Source organism: Myxine glutinosa, chromosome 5 (assembly GCF_964187855.1).
Source record: "Myxine glutinosa chromosome 5, kmMyxGlut1.1, whole genome shotgun sequence".
Lineage (NCBI taxonomy): Eukaryota > Metazoa > Chordata > Myxini > Myxiniformes > Myxinidae > Myxine > Myxine glutinosa.
In genome coordinates, this window is record NC_136265.1 from 109,657,127 (window position 1) to 109,684,171 (window position 27,045).

Genomic DNA, 27,045 nt, shown 5'->3' on the forward strand with positions numbered 1-27,045 from the left:
ACCCCTGCCTGCCCCTCATTCCCCACCCGACTCCTCTCCTCCACCCTCACCCCTGCCTGCCCCCTCATTCCCCACCCGACTCCTCTCCTCCACCCTCACCCCTGCCAGCCCACCTCATTCTCCACCCGACTCCTCTCCTCCATCCTCACCCTTGCCTGCCCTTCTCATACCCCGCCCGACTCCTCTCCTCCTCCCTCACCCCTGCATGTCCTCCTCATTCGCAACCCGACTCCTCTCGTCCATCCTCACCCCTGCCTGTCCTCCTCATTCTCCACCCGACTCCTCTCCTCGACCCTCACCTCTGCCTGCTCCTCATTCCCCACCCGACTCCTCTCCTCCACCCTCACCCCTGCCTGCCCCTCATTCTCCACCCGACTCCTCTCCTCCACCCTCACCCCTGCCTGCCCCCACCCGACGCCTCTCCTTCATCCTCGAGGAATTCATCTCCACCTCCACCCAACTCACTCCCTCTTTTCTTCTCCCCTCCCTCACCCCTTCACTCCTTCCCTCTTCTCTTCCCCCCCCCCCCCCCTAGCTCCTCCCATCCTTTCTGTCCCACTCTCCTTAAGAGATATGAAGTAATCTATAAAATTATCTCATCGACGATAAATATGATGAGAGCCGTTTGTCTGTCTGTCACCATTTTTCTCAGAGATGGCTGTACGGATTTTCGTCAATCTTTCAAAGGTTCATCAGCGAGTGCCGAGAAGTGTTTTTTGGCCAATATATATATATATATATATATATATATATATATATATGTATGTATGTATGTATGTATGTGTATATATATATATATATATATACTGTATATATATATGTATGTGTATATATGTGTATATATATGTGTATATATATATATATATATATATATATATATATATATATATATATATATATATATGTCAAGTAATGAGTCGGGACATAGCCGACACAGGCAACACGGACAACAAAACACAATACACCGCTCAAACACGCACAAAACACTTGCAACATAAGCCGAGCATGGGTCCATGGTCACGAGGTCTCGCAACGCAGCTTTGTGATTGGTTTATAGAATAGGCCCACCCCTCCCTCCCCCCAGATATATCTGGGAGGAGGTGAACAAGGGAACTTCTCTTGATGAAGGCTAGTGGAGGCTCGGCGCATGCTGGGTTGCTGGCCGAAACGTTGAGTTTTTAAAGACAAAGCTATAGGTTGGAGAACGGAAAAATGGATATCGTGGATATATATATGTGTGTGTATATATATATATATATATATATATATATATATATATATATATATATATATATATATATATATATATATATATATATCTCTTAGAAAAGTTCCAGACAACAAAGTTGTTGTTTTTTTGGAGGATTTTTTCTTTAAATTGCTCTATCGTGGATGTAGGGAAGTGTGTAGGGACCCCATTGCTTAGTGGGTGTAGAGAAGTGTTTTAGGCCCCACAAAAAATACCGGGCAACCCTGGGTACCACCGTTAGTCAATGATAGACATGGATTGAATTGTTGATTAAAGCAAACTCAAAGCTAAACTATGCTCAAGCACGAAATAAACTTATCCGAGGGGCAAATGCAGTGAACGAATGGTACAGAGAAGGCAAACACCATCCTCGTTCTCAATATCTGAAGAATCACATCTACCTCAAAAGATATAGAGCAATAACGTGTCTAGCAACAACATCCAATCTCTTCGATCGGAATCATCGTGCAAGAGATTATCACCATTTAACAGAAAAAATGCCTGCCAGTAGAAAAATCCGGATGCGGAAGAAACTGCTGCAGAAATGATGGACAATGTTAGCTTTGTTCACGAGCTGGGTGTTATTTTGTTTCCTTTTCTTTCCTACCTACACCCAGCATCCTTCATTTCAAGGATTTCAAAAGGAAAAATGTTTCCATTTCAACTGGTGTATTTTATGTGAAATAAAAAAGATTCACTTTTACCCTTCAAAGTGTGGTGCACCTGCTCATTACCTGAATGCATAATTTGGTGCATGTATGGTACATGCACAGTGGGTTGATGGATGGCCTACGGGTGCGCGCACTCACCTCTATGCTGTCTAGTCTGGCTTCGAACCACAGGCCAGCTATAATCTGTCATCCCTGTATTTTGCAAGCCGAGTGATTCATCAGTATGTGTGACTGTGGGGGAGTTCAATGAATTCCCTATGCTGATGGTCGCAGCAGCGACACACTGTGACCCATTTCTAGCCCAGCGTCTAATTGTCTGGCTCTGAGAAAAACTGTTGACAATATCCCATATTTGGCCTTGGCAAAGCATTTTCTCAGAATGAGGCTTAGTCTGCCTTATCAATTTGGAGCGGTGTTATGAGTTATTCTGACCCTGGAGGAAAGTATATTAAGCCAAAAACGGGTTGCAGCTCGCTGAGATGTTGGTGCGGGCTGTGCATGATTGTAATGATGTGATGTCATCCATGCTGGGGTTACTGTCCTACATGCCACTTCAGCATCTTCCATGCATGTATTATTTTTATCTATTTGTTAGAAAGTCTCTGATGTTAGGCGTACGATATACGTGAACGTTTCCTGCTTTGCTTATGAATGTTTTCTTGCAATATGTTGATGCCATGTTGGTGTCGTGCGAGCCTGTAATTCTTACTTTTTTCTCTTAATTTGCACCGGAAAGGGAGGAGACTTCCGGCTTCTTGCTGATGGCTCATGTGAGCGAGTTGATTGCCGCCATCTCTGCCTTGTTTTATTAAATGTTGTGCCGAAAGGGAGTTTAGTGTCTCATCCTGTCCGAACCGTTTGCTCACGGCCCTTTTCCTGGATCCACTGTTCTCTATTATCCTCCGTACTAGCTAGCCTTTACCGTAGGATTTCAAACCCTACTTTTCATGGTCCTTCGAGCCGGATAACGAACAGCTGGACAAGGAAATCATGACGAGCATATTGCCGCTACCCTGACTGCCGATTGTACTCATAGCAGACAATACCAGCGACATTATCCCGGTTAGTCCTTTAACCACTCATGGCACGAATCCATTTGTCTCTGTTTCGGTGGCCGCCGTCAGCCCCGCGCCTGTATTAGCCACCGAATTACCGGGTCCGGCCATCATCAGCACTGGCAATGAATTAACGGCGTCTTCCTGACCCGAAAGAAATATCCGTATCCCTGAACGTTTGAAAGACTATGTTCTTAACTCCGTACCTTCAAACACGAGTGGTTCTTCCCTTAATCAGGAGTGTGGGCTGAGTTCTTCTTACCGACGACATTCGTCAGGAAGCCACCGACCAAAGACTGCCTCACTATGCAGTGCACATAGCTCACGACGCAGCCATTGTTCCAGCTAAAGCCGTACATCCATTACATCCCAACTCAGTGGTACACAATCGGCTATTCTAATGGAAAAACGAAAACAGTATGAACTGGAGGAACTAACATGTCAAGTTGGGGAGGATGAGAGAGCTGAGAAATGTGGACAGCAGCTGCAGGATGAAGTCCTTCAGGCTCAGGAGATGGAGTGCCAGGCTCAGGAGATGGAGCGCCAGGCTCAGGAGATGGACCACCAGGCTCAGGAGATGGAGCGCCAGGCTCTGAGGGAACGCGAGGCCTTGTCCGTCCAGCTAACAAGACAGACGTCTGAGGAAGGCCGAACAGGAACTGGAGGAAGCACGGTTGATAGTGTCGTTCTTGGATGCAGGAGATGAAGCGCCTACCTCTCCAACCGGGCATCCAACCGTTACCGCCCAGCATACGATTCTGCACGGTGGTGGAGCGTCATGTACTCCCTCAGTTCAACCAAACAAACCATTGCCAACGCAGCTGCCGCTACTGCGGCCAGAGCTGGAAATTGCCATCACTGCCGACCTACAATCCACATCCACTCCTCGATTAATCATTAATGACAATCCATCACCGAAAGAGAAGGTGAAGCAAACTCATCCAACTGCATATTCATCTGCCACCACAGCTCCATTCCAAGCTTCAAATTTTCATCCTAACATGTTACCATTTCATCATGCACCCTATCTACTACCCTCTACTTCACCACATGGGCATCCAGTTCACCCATCTGAGACGCCTGCAACACCCAACCTCATGGACCTACTAATAGCTTCATCCTATGGTGTACCAAAACCGAGTCTGCCTTATTTCCAGAGTGGCAGAGAAAGTGACTTTTCCCTTCTCAAGCTGGCATTGGATAGCCTGATAAGTAATCACACCTACTTGTCAGAGGAGTACAAATATCAAGTACTCTTAACCCACCTTAAGCTACCAAGTGCATACAAACTTGCTCAGGCCTACATGCATGATCCGAAGCCATACGCGGTGGCCTTACAGGCCCTGCAGGACAAGTATGGACAGCCAAGGCAACTCGTACAGAGCGAAATTGGTGCCATCATGAACATGGCACCAGTGAGGACTGGAGATGCAGAGGCCTTTGAAGAATTTGCTCTCGCAGTGCACTCCCTTGTGGGTATGTTACAATCCCTCGAGGGTGAGCATGGATTTGAACTACGATGTGGCTCACATGTAGACAGGCTAATTAGCAAACTGCCACCGAGCTACCGTGATGGATTCATTGAGCACTGCATTAACCAAGGACTTTTAAATGCAAATTCTAATCAGACCTACACGTTGCACCATCTGGCAGCTTGGCTGCAGGCGAAGTCCCGAGCTAAACGTATAGCGAACCAAGCTGCTGTCCTCTACAAATGCGAGGGCCAGGGATTAGAGAGAAAGGAACAGCATTCTTCATCTTTCAAGAAGAAAGAATCACAGGCCTCGGTGTTTCACAACTCTGAGTCACCAATAGCTGGCACAAGGCCACAGCCATTGCGTAAAGTTTCTTCAACAACCAAGACCAAGCCTTATTGTCCTCATTGTGACACCAGTGATCATTACCTCGGTTCCTGTGTGGAATTCAAGAAGCTTTCCACAGACCATATTATTAAGTGGATAAGGGAACATGATCGTTGCTGGAGGTGCGGTCGGTCACACCCAGCTGATCGCTGTACACTTAGGAAGCCATGCGTTGCTTGCAACGAGTTGCACCTAACCATCCTACATGATGCAGTGCAGAGATCCAGCGATACCATCCGAATGACAGGCTCTGCACCATCTGCAGTGTACCTTGACAAGCCTTCCCGTCCACATGATGTCCTGTTAAAGGTCGTAAAGGTGCTTCTTCATGGCCCACAAGGGTCCATAGAGACCTATGCCATTCTAGACGATGGTTCAGAAAGGACTATGCTTTTGAATTTAATAACGGAGCGGCTGAACCTGGTGGGTAAACCTGAAGCATTACTGCTCAAGACAGTGTGAGAAGATACGTTGCAGTGTACCGGGGCTTCTGTCAAGCTTCAGATATCATCGGTCGAGAACCCGAACCAGAGGTATGGGATAGATGCAGCATTCACTGCCACAATGCTGCGCTTATCTGAGTATTCGTACCCAGTGGCCGATCTTCAGAAACGGCACCCCCACCTAGCTGGGATACCACTCCCTTTGATTAACAAGGCTCAACCAACAATATTGATCGGGTCAGACTATCCGCACCTCATCTTACCAAAGCAACCTGTGCGATTTGGCCCCAAGGGTGCTCCAGTAGCAGTTTGTACCAACCTGGGCTGGTCACTACAAGGACCGGTCAGCATACTAGAGCAAAGTGATGTGACTGAGCTCTAGAAGTCAACCTTCTGTGGAACAGTCGTTGGACATACAGGCCTTACCTGACCCTTCACAGTACAAGACTTGGAACGCTCTGGTTGTGGCTGCACAGCAGTGTCCCAACGGGGTGGCCTACGATCAAGACTATCTTACCTTAAGCACTCACCAGCCTGGGGAGATAGAGAATCTTCTGCTTCAACGCTCACAGCACAATAGTTTTCCGGACGAAGTCCAGAGACTTGCCACGGGTAGGGATTTACCCATCAGAGGTCGACTGGCATCTCTCTCACCTGAATATGACCGTACCCTTGGTCTCATCAGAGTAGGAGGAAGACTACGCCGTGCGGATGTCCTTACACAAGATGCTGTGCATCCTATTGTTTTAGATCCTCCTCACCCAGTAACCAAGCTCCTCATTCAAGAATGTGATGACCAACTGCTTCACTGTGGTCCGGAGAGAATTCTCGCTGAAGTAACGGGTGTCTCAAAATACATGGAACCCATGTCACTGCTAATAATTCTGCCAATATTAATGTTCCTGTTTTTTTTTTCAGATTTGAAGAGAGGGGACCACAACAACTAATAATTATCAATCAAAATGCCTTGGACAAAGGAGGAAAAAATATTTTGCGTCACTACTTATTTGGAGACGAAATCATTCAAAACGGTGCAAGCCAAATTTCGCAGGGAGTTCAACTTCAACAACTATCCCCAGAAAAAACAAATTTAGCGTTGGGCACACAAATTTCAAGCCACTGGATCAGTAAACAACCTCAACAAGAAGGCAGAAACACCCAGTTCTGGCAGGAAGCTGACTGCAAGATCTCCTGACAATGTGAATGCAGTGAGACATTCTGTCGGAAGGAGCCCGAAAAAGTCCATCCGAAGACGTAGCCAAGAGCTGGGTCTTTCACGTGCGTCAGTGCAAAGAATCTTGATCAAGGATCTTCAGCTGTACCCATACAAGATCCAGATCAAGCATAAACTCACACCAGCTGACATGGCAAAACGTGTTGTGATGTGCCGGTGGTTCGAGAACAAGATCGAAGAGGATCCTGACTTTCTTGATGATGTTTGGTTCAGCGACAAAACACACTTCTTGCTCTGTGGGCATGTCAATAGCAAGAACAATGTGTTCTGGGGCACACAAGCCCCAGACGAGGTGCTTCAGAGGCCCTTGCACTCTGTGAAATGCACGGCCTGGGTGGCCATCTCAAACATGGCATAATCGGACCGTTTTGGTTTGAAGACGCAGACGAGGAGGCAGTCACCGTCACAAAGGATCGTTACATTGTGGTGCTCAACAAGTTCTGGAGGGGACTTGGGAGACGTCGTGGCGTGAATCGAGATGTGCAATGGTTCCAACAAGATGGGGCAACTCCACATGCAGCCAACATCACAATGGAGTGGCTGGACCACCGATTCCCTGATCGGCTGATCTGCAGGCGCCGCGAACCCGAGTGGTCTCCGCATTCACCCGATCTGAACCCCCCAGATTTTTATCTCTGGGGGTTCTTGAAGGACCACGTGTATGAGAATCATCCTCAATCCATTTCTGAACTGAAAGTGGCCATCACCCAGAAGATTCGTGCCATCAGGAAGGAAGAGTGTGTCAGGGTGATTGACAACTTCGCTCGTCGGCTTCAAGTGTGTCTAAGGTGCAAAGGCGGTCATTTGGAACATGTGCTCTAATAAATGTATCCTTTGAGCTAGAGACCTCAAATCTTCAGTTTTTTAATTGTTATCATATCAGCTTCCAGGAAATGTAATCTTTTTTGGAGTTTCTTCTCTGAGTAATAAATTATTATCATGTTAATGGGTTCAATCTGTTTTGAGACACCCTGTATGTCGCAAGTACGGGATTTTGCGTGGTCGAGAGGCTATTCGCTGACACCAACATCAATGCCACGAGTGCCGAAGATGGCGTGCCAATCCAGAGGTGCCACGGATGGCTGATCTACCCACTGCTCGGTTACGATTATATAAGCCTGCCTTCTACTCGACTGGAGTGGACTGCTTCGGTCCTTTAACCATAAAAATTAGAAGATGAACGGAGAAACGCTGGGGTATAATCTTCAAGTGCCTCACTACCCGCAGCGTACATCTGGGCCTCCTGGAGGGCCTTGATGCTGATGCCTTCCTAATGTCCATCCGTCACCTCATCGCCCGTAGAAGGAAACCTCACGAGACCTTTCCGGGCTCAGATGGCCGTGCTCGAACGACCAGTGTTCAAGTTCATGGCAAGAACTATGTTCGACCACTTGCTAAATTGATCCGGCTGTCGAAGCTTGAAGATGATGGGTGAGGGGTGAATGGACTGAAAGACTTTCCCCTTTTACAAATTTATTCCACAAATTTGGGTGTGGCTGTTAGAAAGTCTCTGATGTTATGCGTACGATATACGTGAACGTTTCCTGCTTTGCTTATGAATGTTTTCTTGCAATATGTTGATGCCATGTTGGTGTAGTGCGAGCCTGTAATTCTTTATTTTTTCTCTTAATTTGCACCGGAAAGGGAGGAGACTTCCGGCGTCTTGCTGATGGCTCGTGTGAGCGAGTTGATTGCCGCCGTCTTTGCCTTGTTTTATTAAATGTTGTGCCGAAAGGGAGTTTAGTGTCTCGTCCTGTCCGAACCGTTTGATCACGGCCCTTTTCCTGGATCCACTGTTCTCTATTATCCTCCGTACTAGCTAGCCTTTACCGTAGGATTTCAAACCCTACTTTTCACTATTAATAAATGTATTGTACACAGAAAATTTCGACCAGGTGCTTATTAAACCCACGACATGACGTCACTCAGGTGGATGTTAAACTGGGTGTCCCGTCTCTCAGCATTAGTTGGTAGACGATAAAGATCCCATGGTGTCCTTTGTGAAGAGTGGGCGAGCAATCGTCGGCACCATAAACAAATTGCAAGTTCCTGCCCTAACCTTAGTTGAACCTCAAGCTTGGACAGCCATTTCATGAAAGACTTGGGCCAATGATTTCCCCATGTATCTTTCATTAAGAGGAAGTGAGTTATCTCTGGCACCCCTGAACAAATTCTAAATTCATGCTCAAAAGGTGCAGGGGAACAGCAGTTGGTCAGTGGTGCAGCAATGCTCCCACCAATTAAGCAAATCTGTAGAACAATGAATGAATCGTACAGTACGTGATGTGGTGTCCGTCTGTCTGACCGCAATACATTCAGTCATTACTTAATCAATCTCAAGCAAACTTGATAGGAGGAGTAAAGGTCACACGATGGAGGTTGTAGCGACTTCATCGCCACCTCTCCTCAAGAGGGTTTCAGCCTCGGGCGAAATCCATGTTGAGGTGTATAGATAACTTATTGCGGCATTTCGTAGGGCACCCCCTACCGGACGTGAAATATATCACAAACCACAAACACATGTTGTAACATATTGTGCTTTACAGTAACGGAATGTAACATATTGTGCTTTAAGGTAACGTAATGGAGCATATTGTGCTTTACTGTAAACGGGCATATGTCTGATCAGAAGCACGATTGGGCTTCCGGGAAGGGGCGGGGTGAGCGAGAGATCGGGCACGATGTTGGCGAGCTTGTTGTGTGAGTGTTGAATGTGATTAAACATTTTGCCTTTACTGGACTGGCCTTCGCATGATACACTTCAGTTGGCGACGAAGAAACATCGGCAAATACATGAACTTTCTGTGAATTATTTTGGGTGAATCATGGTGCACTTCGGCAAGATTAATGAATTCAATGCGGATGCTGATTGGGCCCAATACACGGAGCGGCTAGACCAGTACTTCATCGCTAATTATATTGAAGATGCTGGCAAACGACGGGCCTATTTACTCAGTGTTTGTGGATCTCAAACGTATGGCCTCATGTGTAGTCTTGTGTCGCCTGCCAAACCGTCTGACAAAACCTTTGAAGAACTCTGTGAGCTAATTCAAGAACACCTTCATTTCCAAACCGTCTGACAAAACCTTCGAAGAACTCTGTGAACTAATTCAAGAACACCTTCAGCCAAAACCATCTCCGATTGGACAAAGATTCAAATTCAATCCGATGTTTTGGAAACCGGGACAATGAATCACAGATTTTGTTGCTGATCTGAGGCTCGTGTCGGAGTTCTGTGACTTTGGGTCGACACTGGAGGAAATGCTCAGGGATAGACTGGTGTGCGGGATCCAAGATGAGCACATTCAATGGAGGTTGCTGTCAGAAAGGGATTTAGATTTCAGAAAAGCAATGGACTTAGCTCAAGGCATGGAGGTTGCTGCTAAAAATGCAACAGATATTTAGGCAATGAATGCCTCTGTTTTCCCCTGTTGTGGAATTTTTTAATCGCCGTTGAATTGATTTGACAAGACTCAAGAGAATTAAATGTCCACATTCGTCTCAGAAGACAATCAAAGATTTAATGACACATGGGAATACTTGATTCACTTCCACCAAAGGTATTTACAGAATACACTTCCATTTGAGTTACACATACATGAATAAAACGAAATCACTACGCTACATTCGACACAGATCAACACGACATTTAATACATCACAAGTGAACCAAGAACTCTCCGAGGGTGCCGTGAAATGGCTTTTTATAGTCAAAGAACAAAGAGAGGTCAGGTAAGGTTCAAGAAAGATAAGCATTGCGTGAGTCTCCGATCCTCAGGTCAGCTGTTTTCTTTCTTCATCAAATGTAAACAAAGCCTCCTGCGCTTTCTGATAGCGTGCATGGAGACATCGGTTAAAGAGAAAAACAGGGTCGGAGAAAGTTCGAATCATTGAGGATTATTCATCATTCTTATAAGTTCTATGTATTAAATCTTTTTAATACATATGTGTATATAGGTGTCGTATGAAAAGTCGTATCATATAAAAGTATACTATTTAAGCAATATCAGGCTAACAAAGGACTGTATCTCTCTATTTATTAATCGAACTTACTTTGCTGCGTGGTTATAAAACGAGATAGGCATCACAGCTTGGGTTGAATGTCTGCCTCTAATGCGAGCCTATTGAATTGTTATATAGTTCATAGAATGCAGTTAACACCGATATATATATATAATATATATATATATATATATATATATATATATATATATATATATACACAAAGAATTAAGTTAAGCACCCCCCCGTTTTTTTACAACCTCGCACATTACAAGTTTGTTGTCGTCAAAACAGTGTAATATACCCATGATATTGCTATATTTTCTGGAGAAGTGATATTATGGTCACATAAAAACATAACAATCATGCCGTTTTCAATATTTTATTCTGAATAATTTAAGGTGAAATTTTTTGGGAATTTTAGGCATATTTTCACCTCAATTTAAGTATGGAGCTATAGGTCCATCACGGACAGTGTGGATGACGTTTATGTTTTCTAACGTACAGTCATTGTTCTGAGAAGACCTCTAGCGATCTTTGCGTCAATAACGTGTGTAGGACCCACGTGATCGGATGGAGCAAGGTGCTGTGACAACCATCCCCTGGCCTGCGTACAGTCCTGACCTGAACCCCCTCGAGCACGTTTGGGACATGTTGGGACGACAAATTGCGAAGATGGTCCCTCCAATAGCCAATCTGGATGAATTGGAACGTGCATTACATCGGGAATGGAACAACCTGCCACAGCAACGCATACGACGGCTTACAGGGTCTATGAGACGTAGGGTTGAGTCAGTGATCCGATCACGTGGGTCCTACACACGTTATTGACGCAAAGATCGCTAGAGGTCTTCTCAGAACAATGACTGTACGTTAGAAAACATAAACGTCATCCACACTGTCCGCGATGGACCTATAGCTCCATACTTAAATTGAGGTGAAAATATGCCTAAAATTCCCAAAAATTTTCACCTTAAATTATTCAGAATAAAATATTGAAAACGGCATGATTGTTATGTTTTTATGTGACCATAATATCACTTCTCCAGAAAATATAGCAATATCATGGGTATATTACACTGTTTTGACGACAACAAACTTGTAATGTGCGAGGTTGTAAAAAAACGGGGGGGTGCTTAACTTAATTCTTTGTGTATATATATATACGAGTTTAATTCGTTCTGTGACCGAGCTCGTAACTCAATTTGCTCGTTTCTCAAATTAAATTTCCCCATTAAAATGAATTGAAATGCTATTAATCCGTTCCAGCGCCCCAAAAACCACACCAATTTTTTTGGAAATATACAGTATATATAAAAATATCTCGCGCTTTATATTTCACCTGTATGCAGCATCCAAGTTGGCAGGATGGCCTGGACTGGAGGTACGCACACTTGACTCTAAACTGTCCAGCCTGGGTTTGAATCCCGACCCAGCTATAACCTGTCATGTCGGTGTTTCACAGGCAGGGTGATTCATCAATGTGTGTACCGCTAAACTGGGCGCCCCGTTTGCGTCCCATTAGTTGTTGGATGTTAAGGATCTGTGTAGTGTTCTGGGCCCTGTGCTATTTCTGGTCTTCATCAATGACCTCATCGAAATGAGGATCTGTGTAATGTTCTGGGCCCTGTGCTATTTCTGGTCTTCATCAATGACCTCATCGAAATGACCTCATCAATGACCCATCGAAAACCTTGATCTTTTCTACCCCCGGTAATTCACCCGAGTCCTTGCAGTGTTCATATGTTTTATTCCTCTCCCACCTCTCCCCAAGTCCTCCCGATGTCCCTGCTCTCAAATGTTGTGTTTGTGTCCTTCCCCCTCTCTCCCCATCTTGTCTGCCGCTCCCCTTATTTTTTGTGTTTTGTGTGTCGGTTTGTCTTTTTGTGTGATTAATGTTAGCTCTTTCACGAGCCTCGATCTTGTATACAAAAGAAGAAAAAAAATCTCACCGTGTCTTCCACAAAGAGAAGGCGAGCTATCGCCGGCACTCTGAACAAGTTGTGGCCTGGCATGCTCTTCTCCTCTGCCGTTATATACGTCCTCCTCGGCATCTTTTTCCAGAAGAGCCCTGTCTCGTCACAGTTGAAGATTTGCTGGGGGATGTATCCTTCGGCTTGTATCAGTTCGGCAAAAGTTATAATAAAATCTTCAGCTGCCTTCACATCCGAGCTTGCTGCCTCACCATGCCTGACGACGGAGTGAATGCCGGTCCTCTTCTTAAAATTATCAAACCATCCCCGACTGGCTTTGAATGACTCTTCCGATGCCTCGTCCGTTGATGTTCCCGCCGTCTGCTGCACCAAATCCCCGTAAATGTCTCGTGCCTTCTCACAGATGATGCTCTCGGTCACGGTATCTCCTGCGAGCTGCTTCTCTGTCAACCACACAAACAACAACTTCTCCATCTCTTCATGGACAGAGGTCCGGAGCTTTGAAATAATCGTAACGCCCTTGGCTGGCGTTATAGCCTTTATCGACTCCTGCTTCAAAATCGTACATATCGTAGAAATACTACGATCGTACTGCCTCGCCAAGTCGACAACACGCACACCTTGCTCATGTTTTTCGACGATTGCGTGTTTTATATCCAAGCACATCATCCTCTTCTTGTTCTCAGCACTGCCCTTGGCACTCAATTTCTTAGGACCCATGGTTAAAACTAAGAAATTTTCCTAAATAACCAAAATGCGAAAACAAAGCAGCAGCGATATACGGCAGAGATGCTTGCACAGCAAGATAACCACGTGACCTGAACGCTCGTTGGGCCACCGAGTGGCGGGTGGCGTAAACTCGTAACTCAGATCTCGGCTCGCATCACAAAGCAAAAAACCGCCCGAGCGACGGCTCGTATCTCGGAAAACTCGTAAGTTGGTGCACTCGTAAGTCAAGGTTTCACTGTATATATATATATATATATATATATATATATATATATATATATATATATATATATATATATATATATATATATATATATATATTCATTATATATCGCACTGGGATATCAGCATCCCAAAAGCCCATGGTGGATCAATACCCAGAGATTTTTCAGAGTGAACTAGGCAGAGTGAAAAACATGACTGCCAAAATTCATAAGGATCCATTAGCTCAGCCTAAATTTTTCAAACCGCAGCCGGTGCCTTATGCCATGAAGGGGAAGGTAGACCGTGAGCTTGAGCGCCTTCAGAAAGAAGGAATTTTAGAACCAGTAGCGTTCTCAGACTGGGCAGCTCTAATAGTGCCTGTCCTAAAAAGTGACGGCCAAGTCCGCATATGTGGTGATTATAAGCTTACTGTAAATCGAGCGGCAAGACAAGACAGTTATCTGATTCTGCGGATTGAGGATTTGTATGCCACCTTAAATGGAGCACAGGCTTTCATAAAACTTGATCTCAGCAGTGCTTACTTGCAATACCTTTGGATGAGGCATCAAAGGATTGCACAACCATAAATACTCACCGCGGCCTTTTCAGATATACCCGCATCCCAATAGGGATCTCCTCGTCACCTTCCATCTTCCAGCACAGTATGGACACTTTTACAGGGCATTCCACATGTTTGTGTTTTTTTTTTAATGGCATTTTCAGTTCAGGGGAGACAGAGGCTGACCATCTGAAAAATCTGGAGGCTGTCAGAGGCAGGGATGACTGTGCGCAAGGAAAAATGTGTTTTTAAGGCCAAGGAGGTGGAGTATCTGGGCAAAAGGATCGATGCAGAGGGGCTGCGCCCTGTAGTTAGCAAGGTTCGGGCAGTGTTGGAAGCGCCAGTTCCCAGGAATGTGTCTGAACTGAAGTCGTACCTGGACTTCTTGAATTATTATGGGTGGTTTCGGCCCAACCTGTCAACAGTACTTGCACCACTCCATGCTATGCTAAATAAAACACCCATTTGGAAGTGGAGCTCGGAGCAAGATGATTCATTCCGGGCTTCCAAACAACTGTTAAGTTCTTCCAAGGTTCTCATGCATTATGTTGCCAAGAAAGACCTACTACTCACATGTGATGCTTCACAATATGGCATGGGGCAGTGTTGTCTCATCGTATGCCAGATGGAACAGAAAAACCCATCGCTTTTGCTTCGCGCAGCCTGGCAGCAGCTGAAGAAAATACTCCCAACTTGAGAAAGAGGGCCTGGTGGTGGTTTTTGGGGTAAAGAAATTCCACTTGTACCATTTTGGTCGGTATTTTGAAATCGTCAATGATCACAAACCACTGCAGACCTTATTCAGTGCTACCAAAGGAGTGCCTGTATTAGCTTCTTCAAGGATACAACGTTGGGCGCTAATTCTGGCATTGTAGGACTACACATTCACGTACAAGTGTCGACATTATGCATTTAGTTATGCCTTTTCTAAATTATTGTTTGTATTTAATTAGTGTTTGCTTTATAAAATAGGATTAAGTTTCTATGATCTCTCTCGCTTCGAACTATGCTTTACTGTCCAACTGTGGCAAGGAATGTAGAAAGATAGTGAAACTGCTTGCTCTGTTAAACTCCCTCGTGAAACACGTCTTTCTGTCCCATGACCGAATGCCGGCATGAGGAGATAAGCTTTGGAATGTCTCTGTGCCCTTTCTCCCGCATCTTTCCCTTGGCTCATGCCAAATAAAATAGAACAAAGGTAGGGGCTTAGAGGCCCATTCTGTCTCCTTGTTCCACCATGATGAAGCTTGCCAAAATTAGCGGAGATCCTTATCACACTCCAAGTATATAAGGAAGAACTTTCTGTAAGGACCCCAGGAGTGTATGGGGCCATGCTGTTCAATTGTGAATCGTATGCCCCTTACGCCCTCTACAGCACTGTGTAAATTGGTTTTTTCAATAAATGCTTGTTACTCCTGAACTCTGTTAAGAGTTGGGATTTTTTTGTGGGTGGCATTTTTTTTTTATCCGTTGTTCGTTCTTATTTGTTCGTTCATTCTTCGACCACATTGTTCGTGATCACGTGTTCACGTCGTTAAAAAATGTTTCAACTGTCCCCTGAAGAACTGTATTCTGTCATATACTATAACACCTTTTTCTTCTTCTTCTATAAAAGGATGCTTTCGACTTGCTCACCAAATCTATTCATTCCAAAAAAAAATTCCATCTCTTACAGTTACAGTGCCTCCTTCATACATTCCCTAAACTCTCCAGAACTCCACTCATCCTTCAGCGTCCTCAAACGTATTTTTTACTCGAAGGTCTCAAGAAACTCATTTTGCAATAAATGTTCGTTTCCCATTAATCGTACATTTTTCAAAATCCAATCTCACCCCTCCCCTCCAAATCTTCCCCATCACTCCTTCCCTCCAAAACTTCCCCATCACCCCTTCCCTCAAAAACTTCCCCATCACCCCTCCCCTCCAAAACTTCCCCATCACCCCTCCCCTCTAAATCTACCCCCTTGCCCCTCCCCTCCAAATCATCCCCATCACCCATCTCTTTCAAATCTTCCTCCTCCCCTCCAAATTGTTCCCATCACCCATCCCTTTCAGATCTCCCCCCTTGCCCCTTCCCTCCTAAACTCCCCCCACACCCCTCCCCTCCGAGACTCTCCCTCACTCCTCCCCTCCTAGACTCCCCTCTCACCCCTCCTCCTCCTCAAAGCGTCCTCCCCGCTTCTTCCCCCTTCCAACTTTCACCTTCATCTCCCTCAACCTTCTGCCTCACTCTTCCCCCTCCTCAAATAACACCTCACTGCGCCTCACCCAATCACCATCAAACCTTTTGTCCGCCCCATTCTTCCCTTTCTCCAAGCTATTCTGAAATCTCTGACACACCTTCAACAGCTCTCCCTACCTCTTCCACATCTTACCCTACCACTCCCCCCCCCCCCTGTTCTGTATCCGATGCTCCTCCTTCCTCTTCTTTAACAGTATGGACCTCAAACATCCGGGGCCTTCGCTCAAACTTGACTGATCTCTCCATACAGGTTGCTTCTGACAAACCAGACGTGATCTGCTTAACATAAACTTTCCTCCTTCATGATGTCTCTGATTCCTTGGTATCTCTCCCAGGTTACTCCCTCCTCCGGTATGATAGACCTGAGCCTCGTCCTGGAGGGGGGGTTGCTATCTTTATAAAAAAAACTCGCTTCCTCACTCGCCCTGCACTGCCCTCTCTCCACCTCACTCCCAGGAATACCTTTGGCTACGGCTTCCCCTTTGCTCCCACCTTTTGTTCATATGTGTGTTGTACCGTCCACCAAACAGTGATGACTCCATCTACATCTCACTGTCTGATAATATGGACCAACTTCTATATACCCATCCCAACTCTCTCTTCCTCATATGTGGTGATTTCAATTGTCACCATGCCAGTTGGCTGGGTGTGGGTACCTCTCTCACCAGCCATGGCTCTTCAGCAAAGGACTTCTGTGACTCACTGGGACTGACACAATCTGTCAATTTCCCGACCCGGATCTCAGTCAACGGAGCATTTTCTCTTCTGGACTTGGTTATGACTAACTTCCCTGAAAATGTCTGCTGCTCTTCTTCTGCTCCAATCGGCTCATCTGATCATCTGCGTGTTAAAGTGGACATCTCTCTGACCATTCTCAGAGAACCTCCTCAGCGTCGATGAGTCTGACATTTCACTCAGGCCAACTGGCACGGTCTTCAAGCAGCCATCAATCATCTGGACTGGTCTCCCATCTCTACCGCCTCTGACATCAACTCATCCTGGGATTTCTTCCAAAGTAAATTGCTCTCTCTCATGCACAGATTTATCCCATCTCGTCTTCAGTTGTCATACCCTTCCTCCTGTCCATGGTACACGGAATCTTGTGGTGAGGCTATTGCCCAGAAACAACTTGCTTTCGTCTCCTGGAAAGCAAATCCAACGGAAGGAAATCTCATTTCCTTTCACAAAGCCCGAAACAAGTGTGTGTCCACCCTCAGGAGAGCCAGGAAACAATATCTCTCCGTTCTCAGGACAGAACTCTCTTATCTGTCTCCCTCTTCCAAATCCTGGTTGTGTCTGGTCAAATCTGTTTCTGGTGTTTGTTCCCCCTCCATCCCCTCCCTCACCTCAAACGGCCACACGGCTGACTCCGCACGTGAAAAAGCTGAATGCCTCAACTCTGTGTTTGCCTCTAAATCTTGTGTCCCAAACCCATCCCTCTCTGTACCCACCGTACCCAGTCGTACCCAGCTGCTCCTGGACTCTGTGCCCTTTCCTCCTGACAAGGTCGAAAAGTTTCTGTCAACCCTCGACTCTGATTCTGCAACTCTGATTCTGCAGACAAGAGAAGGGGAAGCACACAAACACTTGAGAGCACACAACATTTAAGAGCAGGGAGATGTGTGGGAGGGAGAGGGCTTGGGGGGAGGACGCGTGGGAAGGGGGGGGGGGGTGGGAGAAGTATAAAACACAAGGACACCAAGGACTTCCAGGACAGAAGTTGGTATTTCAAAAAAGCGGCATTGGGGTGAAATTAGCGGGGATAGAAAAGATCAAGGTTTTGGATGGGGGAAGATAAGAGATGGTGGTGAACAGCTGTTTTAAAGACCTGGAGGGTGGAGTGGGATTGAAGAGAGTGAGGGAGTTTGTTCCAGAGGTGGGATAAAAGAGGAATGAAGGAGTGAAGGTGAGCAGAGAGTCTTGATTTTGGCAGTTTAACCATAAGAGGGTTGCAGGCAGATCTTGTGCGACCTGTAGGAATATTTGCGGGACAGAGCCCAGAGAGAGCTGGCGGGGCAAGGCCAGAGAGGAGTCGGTAGAAAACGGAAAGACCACCAACCTGCCTGCGGTGAGTGAGTGAGAGGCCCTTGGAGTTAGCTTCATCGCGGGAGATTCCAATGATTCTGAATGCTTTGGTTTCAACAGCTTGAAGACGAGCTAGGTGTGAGGCAGGAGCACCAGCCCAGAGGGGAGAGCAGTATTCCATTGAGCTGCGGATGAAAGCCTTGTATGTGGTGAGGAGCTCAGGTGTGCCAAGGAAGGACTTCGCATGACGGAGGATGCCCAGTCGGCGACTGGCTTTGGAGGCCAGATTTGAAATGTGGTTTTCCCAGGAAAGATCATGGCAGATAGTGAGACCCAAAAGCTTGAGTGACAGAAGTTTAAGAAGTGATAGTTTTTAAGTATAGTTCACAAGAGGGTGTGTTACCTCTAAGTTGTCACCATGCAATTGTGTGCCTTATCCCAAAGAAAGGAGACTTACAGTCTTTACAAAATTGGCGGCCTATCTCTCTGCTTTGTGTGGATTACAAAATTCTTTCCAAAGTCCTTGTAAACCGCATAAAGCCCCTTCTTAGTTTTTTAATACACTTTGATCAATCCTTTTGTATTTTAAATCGGTCGATTCATGACAATATTTTTTTAATTCGGGACTTGTGGGATGTCTGTGCTGCACAAAAACAGAATGCTGGCCTAGTTTTACTTGACCAGGAGAAAGCATTTGACACTATTAGCCATGAATATGTTTTTCATACCCTAAAACAGTTTGGTTTTGGGGCAGCCTTTATTTCTCACGTTTCATTGCTATACAATCATGTTTTTAGCATCATTCAAGTCAACAACAGTTTATGTGCACCACTAACGGTTGAAAGAGGAGTCCGCCAAGGGTGTCCTTTATCGGGCATTCTCTACTCCCTCTGCATTGAACCTCTACTAATCCGCCTTCATGCTAGCTTACCAGGTTTTCCTGTGTTGCCAACTGAATGGCCAATTGTCACCTCAGCATATGCTGATGATGTGTGTGCTGTGGTGCGTAGCAGTGATGATGTCACCATGCTACTAAATAATCTGGAAAAAATTTCCTCGGCATGTACAACTGCAATTAATTGGAACAAATGCAAAGCTTTATGGATTGGCCATCCCACCGCTGTTGGTTTGCCTCGTCTTCCCAGGGGCTTGCAGTGGGAGAAGGAAGGCATCGTTTATCTGGGTGTGTACATTGGCACTCCAGCGTTCATGGCAAAGAACTGGGGTAACACAGTTAATAAAATTGATGATAGGCTAGAGAAGTGGAGAGGAATATTATCTACATTGTCATACAGGACGTGCCCTAGTAATTAATAATGTAGTGGCTTATTTGTGGCACAAAATGATTGCTTTGCACCCTCCTGAAGCACTGCTGCTGACACTCCAGAAACACCTGGATTTCTTCTGGGGTGGCAAGCATTGGGTCAAGCCTGAAGTCCTTTACCTTCCATTGGCAGAAGGTGGCCATGGCCTCATTGACATTGTCAGCCAACTAATGGCTTTTCGAGTCGCCACTGTTCACCGTTTTCTTTTTTTCACTTCACTGCCATGGCGGCTCACTGCCAACTACCTGTTGAAAATGGCTGGCATGCTTGATTTCAACAAGGAACTTTTCTCATGGACCTGCAATATGTTGACATCTCCCCATTGCCTCCTTTCTACCAAGACCTGCTGCAAGCCTGGCAGCCTCTCGTGGTGCACCGAGATATGGCTCATTACAACACCAACCACTTCCTCGGCGAGCCTATCTTTTACAATGCACTCTTTCCCAACATACTTCGATCACGTGCCTTTGTGCATTGTTCCACAAGTTCTGGTGTGCATGTCATACGAGACCTGCGGGATAACCGGAATGAAACTTGGCACACAGCAGGACATATTGCAACCGCTGTTGGAATGCGCTCTGTAAGGGCTGTCTCCCAGCTTATTGAAGAAGTGTTGCATACCTTCAGAGGACTGGGTCCTCATTTTGATGCCAACAACAATGACCCTGCAATGCATGTTCTCTCCATCAGGTGCAAATATCATCAGCTGCATTAACAGAATCTGTGTGCCTGTCTTCCTCTCCACTTCCTAGCGCTGAAAAAAAGTGCCTGTACCACCTCTGTGTTGCCATTCGGCATCCTTCCGTATGCAAGGATAGGTCTGGATCCCGATGGACAGGGATGCTACCGCCGGGCCCCCCCGCTTGCCCACAATGGGCCACCATGTATGCTCCGCCAATTGTAAAACGGACTGGTGATATCTCTTGGAGAATTGCACATATGATTTTACCTACCAATGTTTTATTACACCGTTTTAGTGTTTTAAATTCTGTTTCGTGCCCCTTTTGTACGGCCTCTGAAGATTTACATCATGCTTATGTTGACTGTGCAAGGCTGACCCCACTTTTTACTTTGTTGTCACAATTGTGCTGCTATATAAATGTTTCCTTTTCTTTACGTATGCTTATTTTTGGTTTGCCATTGAATCCTAAGAATGCTGCCGTATCTGTGCTCACCAATTTTTTAATGGCTGAAGGGAAGCTAGCAATTTATAAAACAAGGAAAGCTAAACTTCTTGCCAACCCTGATGCTGGCTACAATGTTTTAAAGGTCCCATGTAATTCAAAAGTTTCTGGTTATTTATATATTAACTTGACCTTCCTCGTGAAGAAATCACCCATGTTTCTTTTTTAAAATCAACAATGGGATAATTAGATCAATATTTTGAACATTTGTAGAGTTTTTCACAACTTGCTATGCCCCGCCCCTCAAAAAAGTGGAGTTCAGCGAACCGCAGGTCACGTGACCGGTGACGTCATCTCCAGAACGCGACTCGCTCAGAGTCGATTGATGAGACGTCACGCGCCGTATAAAGTACGTGCAAATGCATTGTGCACATGTGTTTGCTATCTCACTGATCGTCTTAATTCCTGTGATTGTTTCGCGAAAGTTTTTAAGAGTTTTAGCCTTACTTTCGAAAATACCTGCAAGATGTATCGTAGCAGGATGCAGCAATACAACCAAAGATGGTGTAAGCCTTCATGTATTCCCGAAAGATGAGAATCTTCGGAGAATATGGACATCTAAAGTGAAGCTGACGAGGGGAAACTGGAAAGGCCCCAGCGACACGAGCGTTATTTGCAGCGCCCACTTCGAAGACAGTGACTTTGATCACGGGCTCTATTCGCTGTTCAGTTTGAAGAAGTTGAGGAGGCTGAAACCTGATGCAGTACCCATCATCAAAAGCAATGTCGTTCCTCATGCTGAGAAAAAAATGGGTGTGAGGACAGCTGCTGAGAAGCGGAAGAAAATAAGGGTAAGTCATTTTGAAGTCTGATATCCTACCAGCAGCCCAAATGGTCAGGCCCCAGCGCACGTTACCGTCCGTGGCTACTGGCGCAGAATACGTGATCATGATATGGTCCTGTCACGGATGCATGGGTTGTATTGCGGGATCTCGATTGCGTTTTATTGCGTCCATGCCATCTCGATTCGCTACGCTTTGGCCCGCGATCCGTTCCATGAAATTTGTACGTACTCTACTTTTGATTTGCTTGATCTTGATCTGAGGTATGCTGAGACACATATGTGTCATGCCTCGCCTCGTTGATAAGCCCGCAAGGTCGCTCCGTGGAGCGGCCCGCACGTATTCAACTATGTGTGAATTATATAATTAACAACTCATGGTCTGAGGTAACTCGGCTAAAAATTATCCGATTTGCACCAAATAAAGTTTATGAATGGTTGCACAGACCCCTACTTCTCACTGAAAGTGGAAACAGAATGTAAATTGGAGTTAAAATAAGTGTTTGATTTGTATCAAGCAAATGCACGTGGAGCGTGCTTGCGAGCAAGCTGCGTTCTGGAGGTGACGTCACATGGATTACGTCATCGGCTTTGAGGTATGGGGCAGAATTTTTAGGGGCGTTCCCAAGTGGTTCGGGTTTCCTTCATTTTTAATGTTTCAGAGTGAATATAACAAAAAATCAATGCCATATTTGAATTCACCATAAAAACTCATTTGGATGACATCAAATGCATTTTGAGTGAGATTCCGTGTCTGTGGACCTTTAACAGTTTTTAAGGCCCTCACCGTGGCCAGGCTACGTGCAGAGTTTTATTTTCACCAAAACGTAAATAATATAGATCTTTTTAAGCAAAAATGGTGTTACAAAAACACACTGTGTTAAGTAGTCAACAATGATCTCACCTTTTCTTTTTAAATGTGCACTTGTATTATTTTATGCTTTATTTTTTTACCTTCCTTTTATGATTGCTGTTTGTTGGCTATGTCTAGCTGTTGTTTTCTAACCTTGCTTAAATAAAGGTATACAAAAGTCAAAGTCTCTCTGTCTCTCTCTGTCTCTCTCTCTCTGTCTGTCTGTCTGTCTCTCCCTCTGTCTCTTTCTCTTTCTCTTTCTCTCTCAAATGTTACAAGTGCTGCAACAAAATTTAATGTCGATTCATTTTGAGGGTTATTTATTTGTTATTTTTTAATGCTCAGTTTGTTATTCTTCCCAGTTCTTTGGTCGGTTTGTTGTTTTATATTTGATTCATGGTGAGGGCCCAGTGTTTCCAGTGTGTGGATATGTATGTGCCTTTTAAGCTGTGATGCCCAAATGAATGATTTACCACACACGCTACAAGTGTACGGCTTTTCCAAAGTATGAATCCTCGTATGTCTTTGAAGGTTTGATGCCCATATGAATGATTTATCGCACATGCTACAATTGTATGGCTTTTCCCCCGTGTGCGTCCGTGTGTGCCTTTTAAGGTTTGATGAACGAGTGAATGATTTATCACACAGAGTGCACCTGAACGGCTTTTCCTGAATGTGGATCCTCATGTGAGTTTTAAGGGTTGATGCCCAAACAAATGATTCTTCGCACACGCTACACGTGTAAGGTCTTTCCCCCGTGTGGATCCTGGTGTGGGTTTTAAGGCAGGATGCTTGACCAAATGATTTATGACACAAACTGCACTTGTAGGGTCGTTCTCCTGTATGCGTCAGTTTGTGACTTTTAAGGCTTGATGCTCGAATGAACGATTTATCACACGTGCTGCATGTGTATGGCTTTTCTAGTGTATGAATCCTCATGTGGGCTTTGAAGGTTGATGCAGCAGTGACCGATTTATCACACACGTTGCACGTGTAAGGCTTTTCCCCTGTGTGCGTCCGTGTATGACGAGTGTAGCAGGTTTTAGTATCAGTTCCATAGGGACAATGAGGACATTTGTATTTAGGATCAATGGACACTGCACGGTGACACTGCTCATGTCGCTGCAAAACGGCCTCGGAGGTGAAGCTCAGACTACACCTGGAACAGGGAAACTTCCTGAAGATCGCAGATACCCCTGTGAAGAACGTTCACACAAAGACATGGGTTCTCAAAGTTTCTCATAGGAATGTATAAACAGCCTCAAAGCACCAGGAAGAATCAATCAAACATGTTGAACAAACGTGAGATTGTAAATCATTCTACAAATATTGTTGGTTAACTCTTAGATGCAGGCGTCAAAAATCCTACATAAACGCAGCCATTGGGCCTCGGAGGCCCCACAAATGTATTCGTGTAAAGTTTTTAAATTTTCATATTTTTGTCATTGATTTATTTGTAACCAAGTTATAGGAGCATATAATGAGGCTCATATCAAGAAAGTAATGATATAACATAGTAGTACAACAACATTTATGCGGGGACTCGAAGGCCCCAGGCCTGCTTTCATGTCGGATTTTCGGGTTAAAAGTGAAGAACGAAGATTTTCCCACGAGCCTGAATGAATTTTATTTATTTATGTCACTGAATTTTGTGTAACAACATGAAAGTCGGTGAAAATGAGGCTCATTCCAAAAAAATTTTGTACAGCATAGTTTTTGCAACAAAAAAAACCTCGTGGGCCTCCGAGGCCCAATCACTGCATCCAAGGGTTGAAGGCTGTTACTTGTGCGAGTTCCTTGATAGTAATGTTAGAGGGGAGTGGTCAAGGCAGGGTAGGAGATTTGTGCCATTGGACCTCACCCCAAATAAAGGGAACAGGAGGAAAACAACCAAAACCTTGATATAAATAATTATTTTAACTGGCACGATACCTGCGACAGGTGGATGGAACAATCAGCAATACTGGCCAGAAAATGTCCAATTACTCTGTCCAATTAGTCAATGATAAAAAAAAGTTTTTCTTTTTCTTGTCCATGTTTTTAATACTTTTCATTTATTTCTCTATTTCAGTGCAAACATGATGACAAGTCTGAATACTTGAACCATCCGACAGCATATGCAATGAAACTCGAGTGGTTCCCAAAGAGGAAGGTGTGCAGTGGTAAAGTTACCTGCACGTATCTGTTCCTGACACGGTTTCTCCCAAGTAATCGGAGTGCGCGCTGTCGATGATCCCGGCTTCAAGATACGGAGCTGTTTAACTTCCTTCCTGTACCACACGCACATTTCTTCGTTGAAATAACTTGTACACGAGGTAACACACACGACCCAGGAACTAGGATGCAAGCAGTTTCTGCGCATATTCAACACAAACGCAATTCAATGCTTTTCATGTTGAAGTGAAATGTCAAAGTGTTGAACAAAGAACGAGGAGGGAATGAGGGTAAAATTAAATAATCACATTGTTAAAAGATGAGAATTTAAAGATTGTAAAACCGGAATTGATAAGACTGTGCAAATGTTAAAAGCAGCGAGAGTTCCACAGTTGATCATATATGAAGAATCCTCAAACGCCCCAAGTCCTCATCCCTGTGCAAGGAACTACACGACGAGAGTTTACAGAGCAAAGCATTACAGCAGAGGTCCGATGTGTGACTAGTTCTGAATTTCAGAAATTGTAACCAAAATGGACTTTTGGCATTTAAAGTGTTAATTATATGATTAGTTATATGGTAATTTGCCATAAATGGTAATTTTGCCATAAATGCTAAATTATATGGTAATATATGGAACCCTGGTGTTGGGCTAGCGGCTAGGGTGCCAGCTTGGGATCCTAGGATCCTGGGTTCGAATCCCAGTCGATCGCTGAATTAACGCCAGGGGGGTTGACTCAGCCTGTCATCCTTCCGAGGTCGGCTAATTGAGTACCAGTTCACTGGTAATTCCCTGTTTGTCGTAAAAAGGCGACAAAAAGGGTTGGCGGCAGGAAGGGCATCCGGCCGTAAAACATTGCTTCAAAAAGGGGACCAAAAAAACAACAACAACCACAGTCCCCGAAAAAGGCCAACCCCCGCTTGCGGGGAAAAATGGCCTCTAAACGGTGGGTTTTTTTTTTTTAATGGTAATTTGCGTGCTTAGGTAGATGTATTGTAAACCACAACTTAGGTGGGCCGAGATAGTGTTTAGCAGGGCTTGTCTTCCTTCCATCACTTCAAAATTTTCACTGTGAAATGTGCTTTATCCCTCAGTTATTTATTTCATCAACAACATTTTTCCTTTTCCTTCACCAACCTCGGGCCTTGGAACAAGTGACTATCCAGCTGAAGATGACTCATTAGCCCGGATGGGATTTTGCAATCGTGTGTGTGTGTGTGTGTGTGTGTGTGTGTGTGTGTGTGTGTGTGTGTGTGTGTCTGGGCCATAACTTTTTTTACCATTTGAGGTCAAAGGTTAAAGGGTCAAACATCAGCGTCACCTAAAATCAGCAATTTTCATCCAATTGACCTGAAATTTTGAGAATTTGCATATTGGGTCACAGAATTGGTTCACCAATCAAAAGCTTGAAGCCAATTTGTTAATCAAAACGTCAAAGGGCAAGGTTGCATAAAATCAGCAAATTGTCTTGGTGGTCTTAAGGATCTTGGGGGAGTTAAAGGTCTTCAAACGTCTAAGCTAAGGGATCTCAGCAGTCTAAACTCTAAGTCTAAAGGTAAGGGTCAAAAGGTAAATTCCAACCATACGTAATCAATAAATGTACACAATTAATAGACAGGATGCAACCGGCGTTCAAACAGTACATAATTAATAAAAACATAATCACAGCTTCACGGCTTCCAGGATGTACGTACTTCACGGACCGTGGTTTCCGGTTTTATATGTAATCGACACGCGCGCGCACACACACACACACACACACACACAACCTCGTTTTTTCATTTGTTCCTCACAATTCAATCTCTCCCTCCACACACACGCACGCACATCTCGTTTTTTCATTTCTGTTCCTTACAATTCCATCCCTCTCTTTTTTACACACACACACACACACACACACACACACACACACACACACACACACACACACACACACACACACACAATCAATTGTGCAGTATCGGTTGTTCCTAAACTTAAATAATTTAAAGGATTGTTGTAAATGATGTTAATTTTACAACATCCCATATTGAACTTTATTTAAATTGTAAACCTCAAACATAGTTTCTCCACCTAAAGCAAGAACTTTAACCCGTAAGCAACTGACTAGTTTCCCGACTGCATGGATCATCAGCTGGGCACCGTTCTTCCTCGAGGTTTCAATCCTTTCAGCCCAGGACCTCTCCAAACGGCGGATCCACAACCTCGATCATGGATCCACATAAATTGATGGTTAATCAGTGGATCCACAACCTCAGTTGCGTCCAGGCAGTCAGTCAACCCATCAATGCAACATCACTTATCCCAACTTTACTTGCAATAGGATTTAATGTGTTATCATATATTTATAACTTTCCTTACATACTCTATAATATGATAATATCATTAAATCATTCACATCTTACCCTGAAACACATCAATCGACCAAACAGCATGACCACACCACCTACCTCTCGATCAAACTCTAATTCGAATGTTCAAACTGTCATTTATAACGGTTTTTGGCATGCTGCCGTATCCTAGCAACCACTGATTCCTAG

General features: G+C 44.8%; 2 protein-coding genes across 2 annotated transcripts in view; one reads left to right on the forward strand and one right to left on the reverse strand.

Annotated features, from left to right (window-relative positions):
• Positions 1 to 22,534, forward strand: part of LOC137415035 (uncharacterized) — a 79,292-nt gene extending 56,758 nt beyond the window's left edge. Inside the window, exon 4 of the mRNA XM_068100590.2 lies at positions 20,285 to 22,534. Coding sequence (XP_067956691.2) covers positions 20,285 to 20,436 — 152 coding nt within the window. The 3' untranslated portion in view covers positions 20,437 to 22,534. The remainder of the gene's footprint in view (positions 1 to 20,284) is intronic.
• LOC137414065 (uncharacterized) overlaps positions 22,132 to 27,045 on the reverse strand; it is an 89,734-nt gene continuing 84,820 nt past the window's right edge. Inside the window, exons 7-8 of the mRNA XM_068099527.2 lie at positions 24,523 to 24,620; positions 22,132 to 23,546 (exon numbers count right to left, since the gene is read on the reverse strand). Coding sequence (XP_067955628.2) covers positions 22,678 to 23,546; positions 24,523 to 24,620 — 967 coding nt within the window. The 3' untranslated portion in view covers positions 22,132 to 22,677. The remainder of the gene's footprint in view (positions 23,547 to 24,522; positions 24,621 to 27,045) is intronic.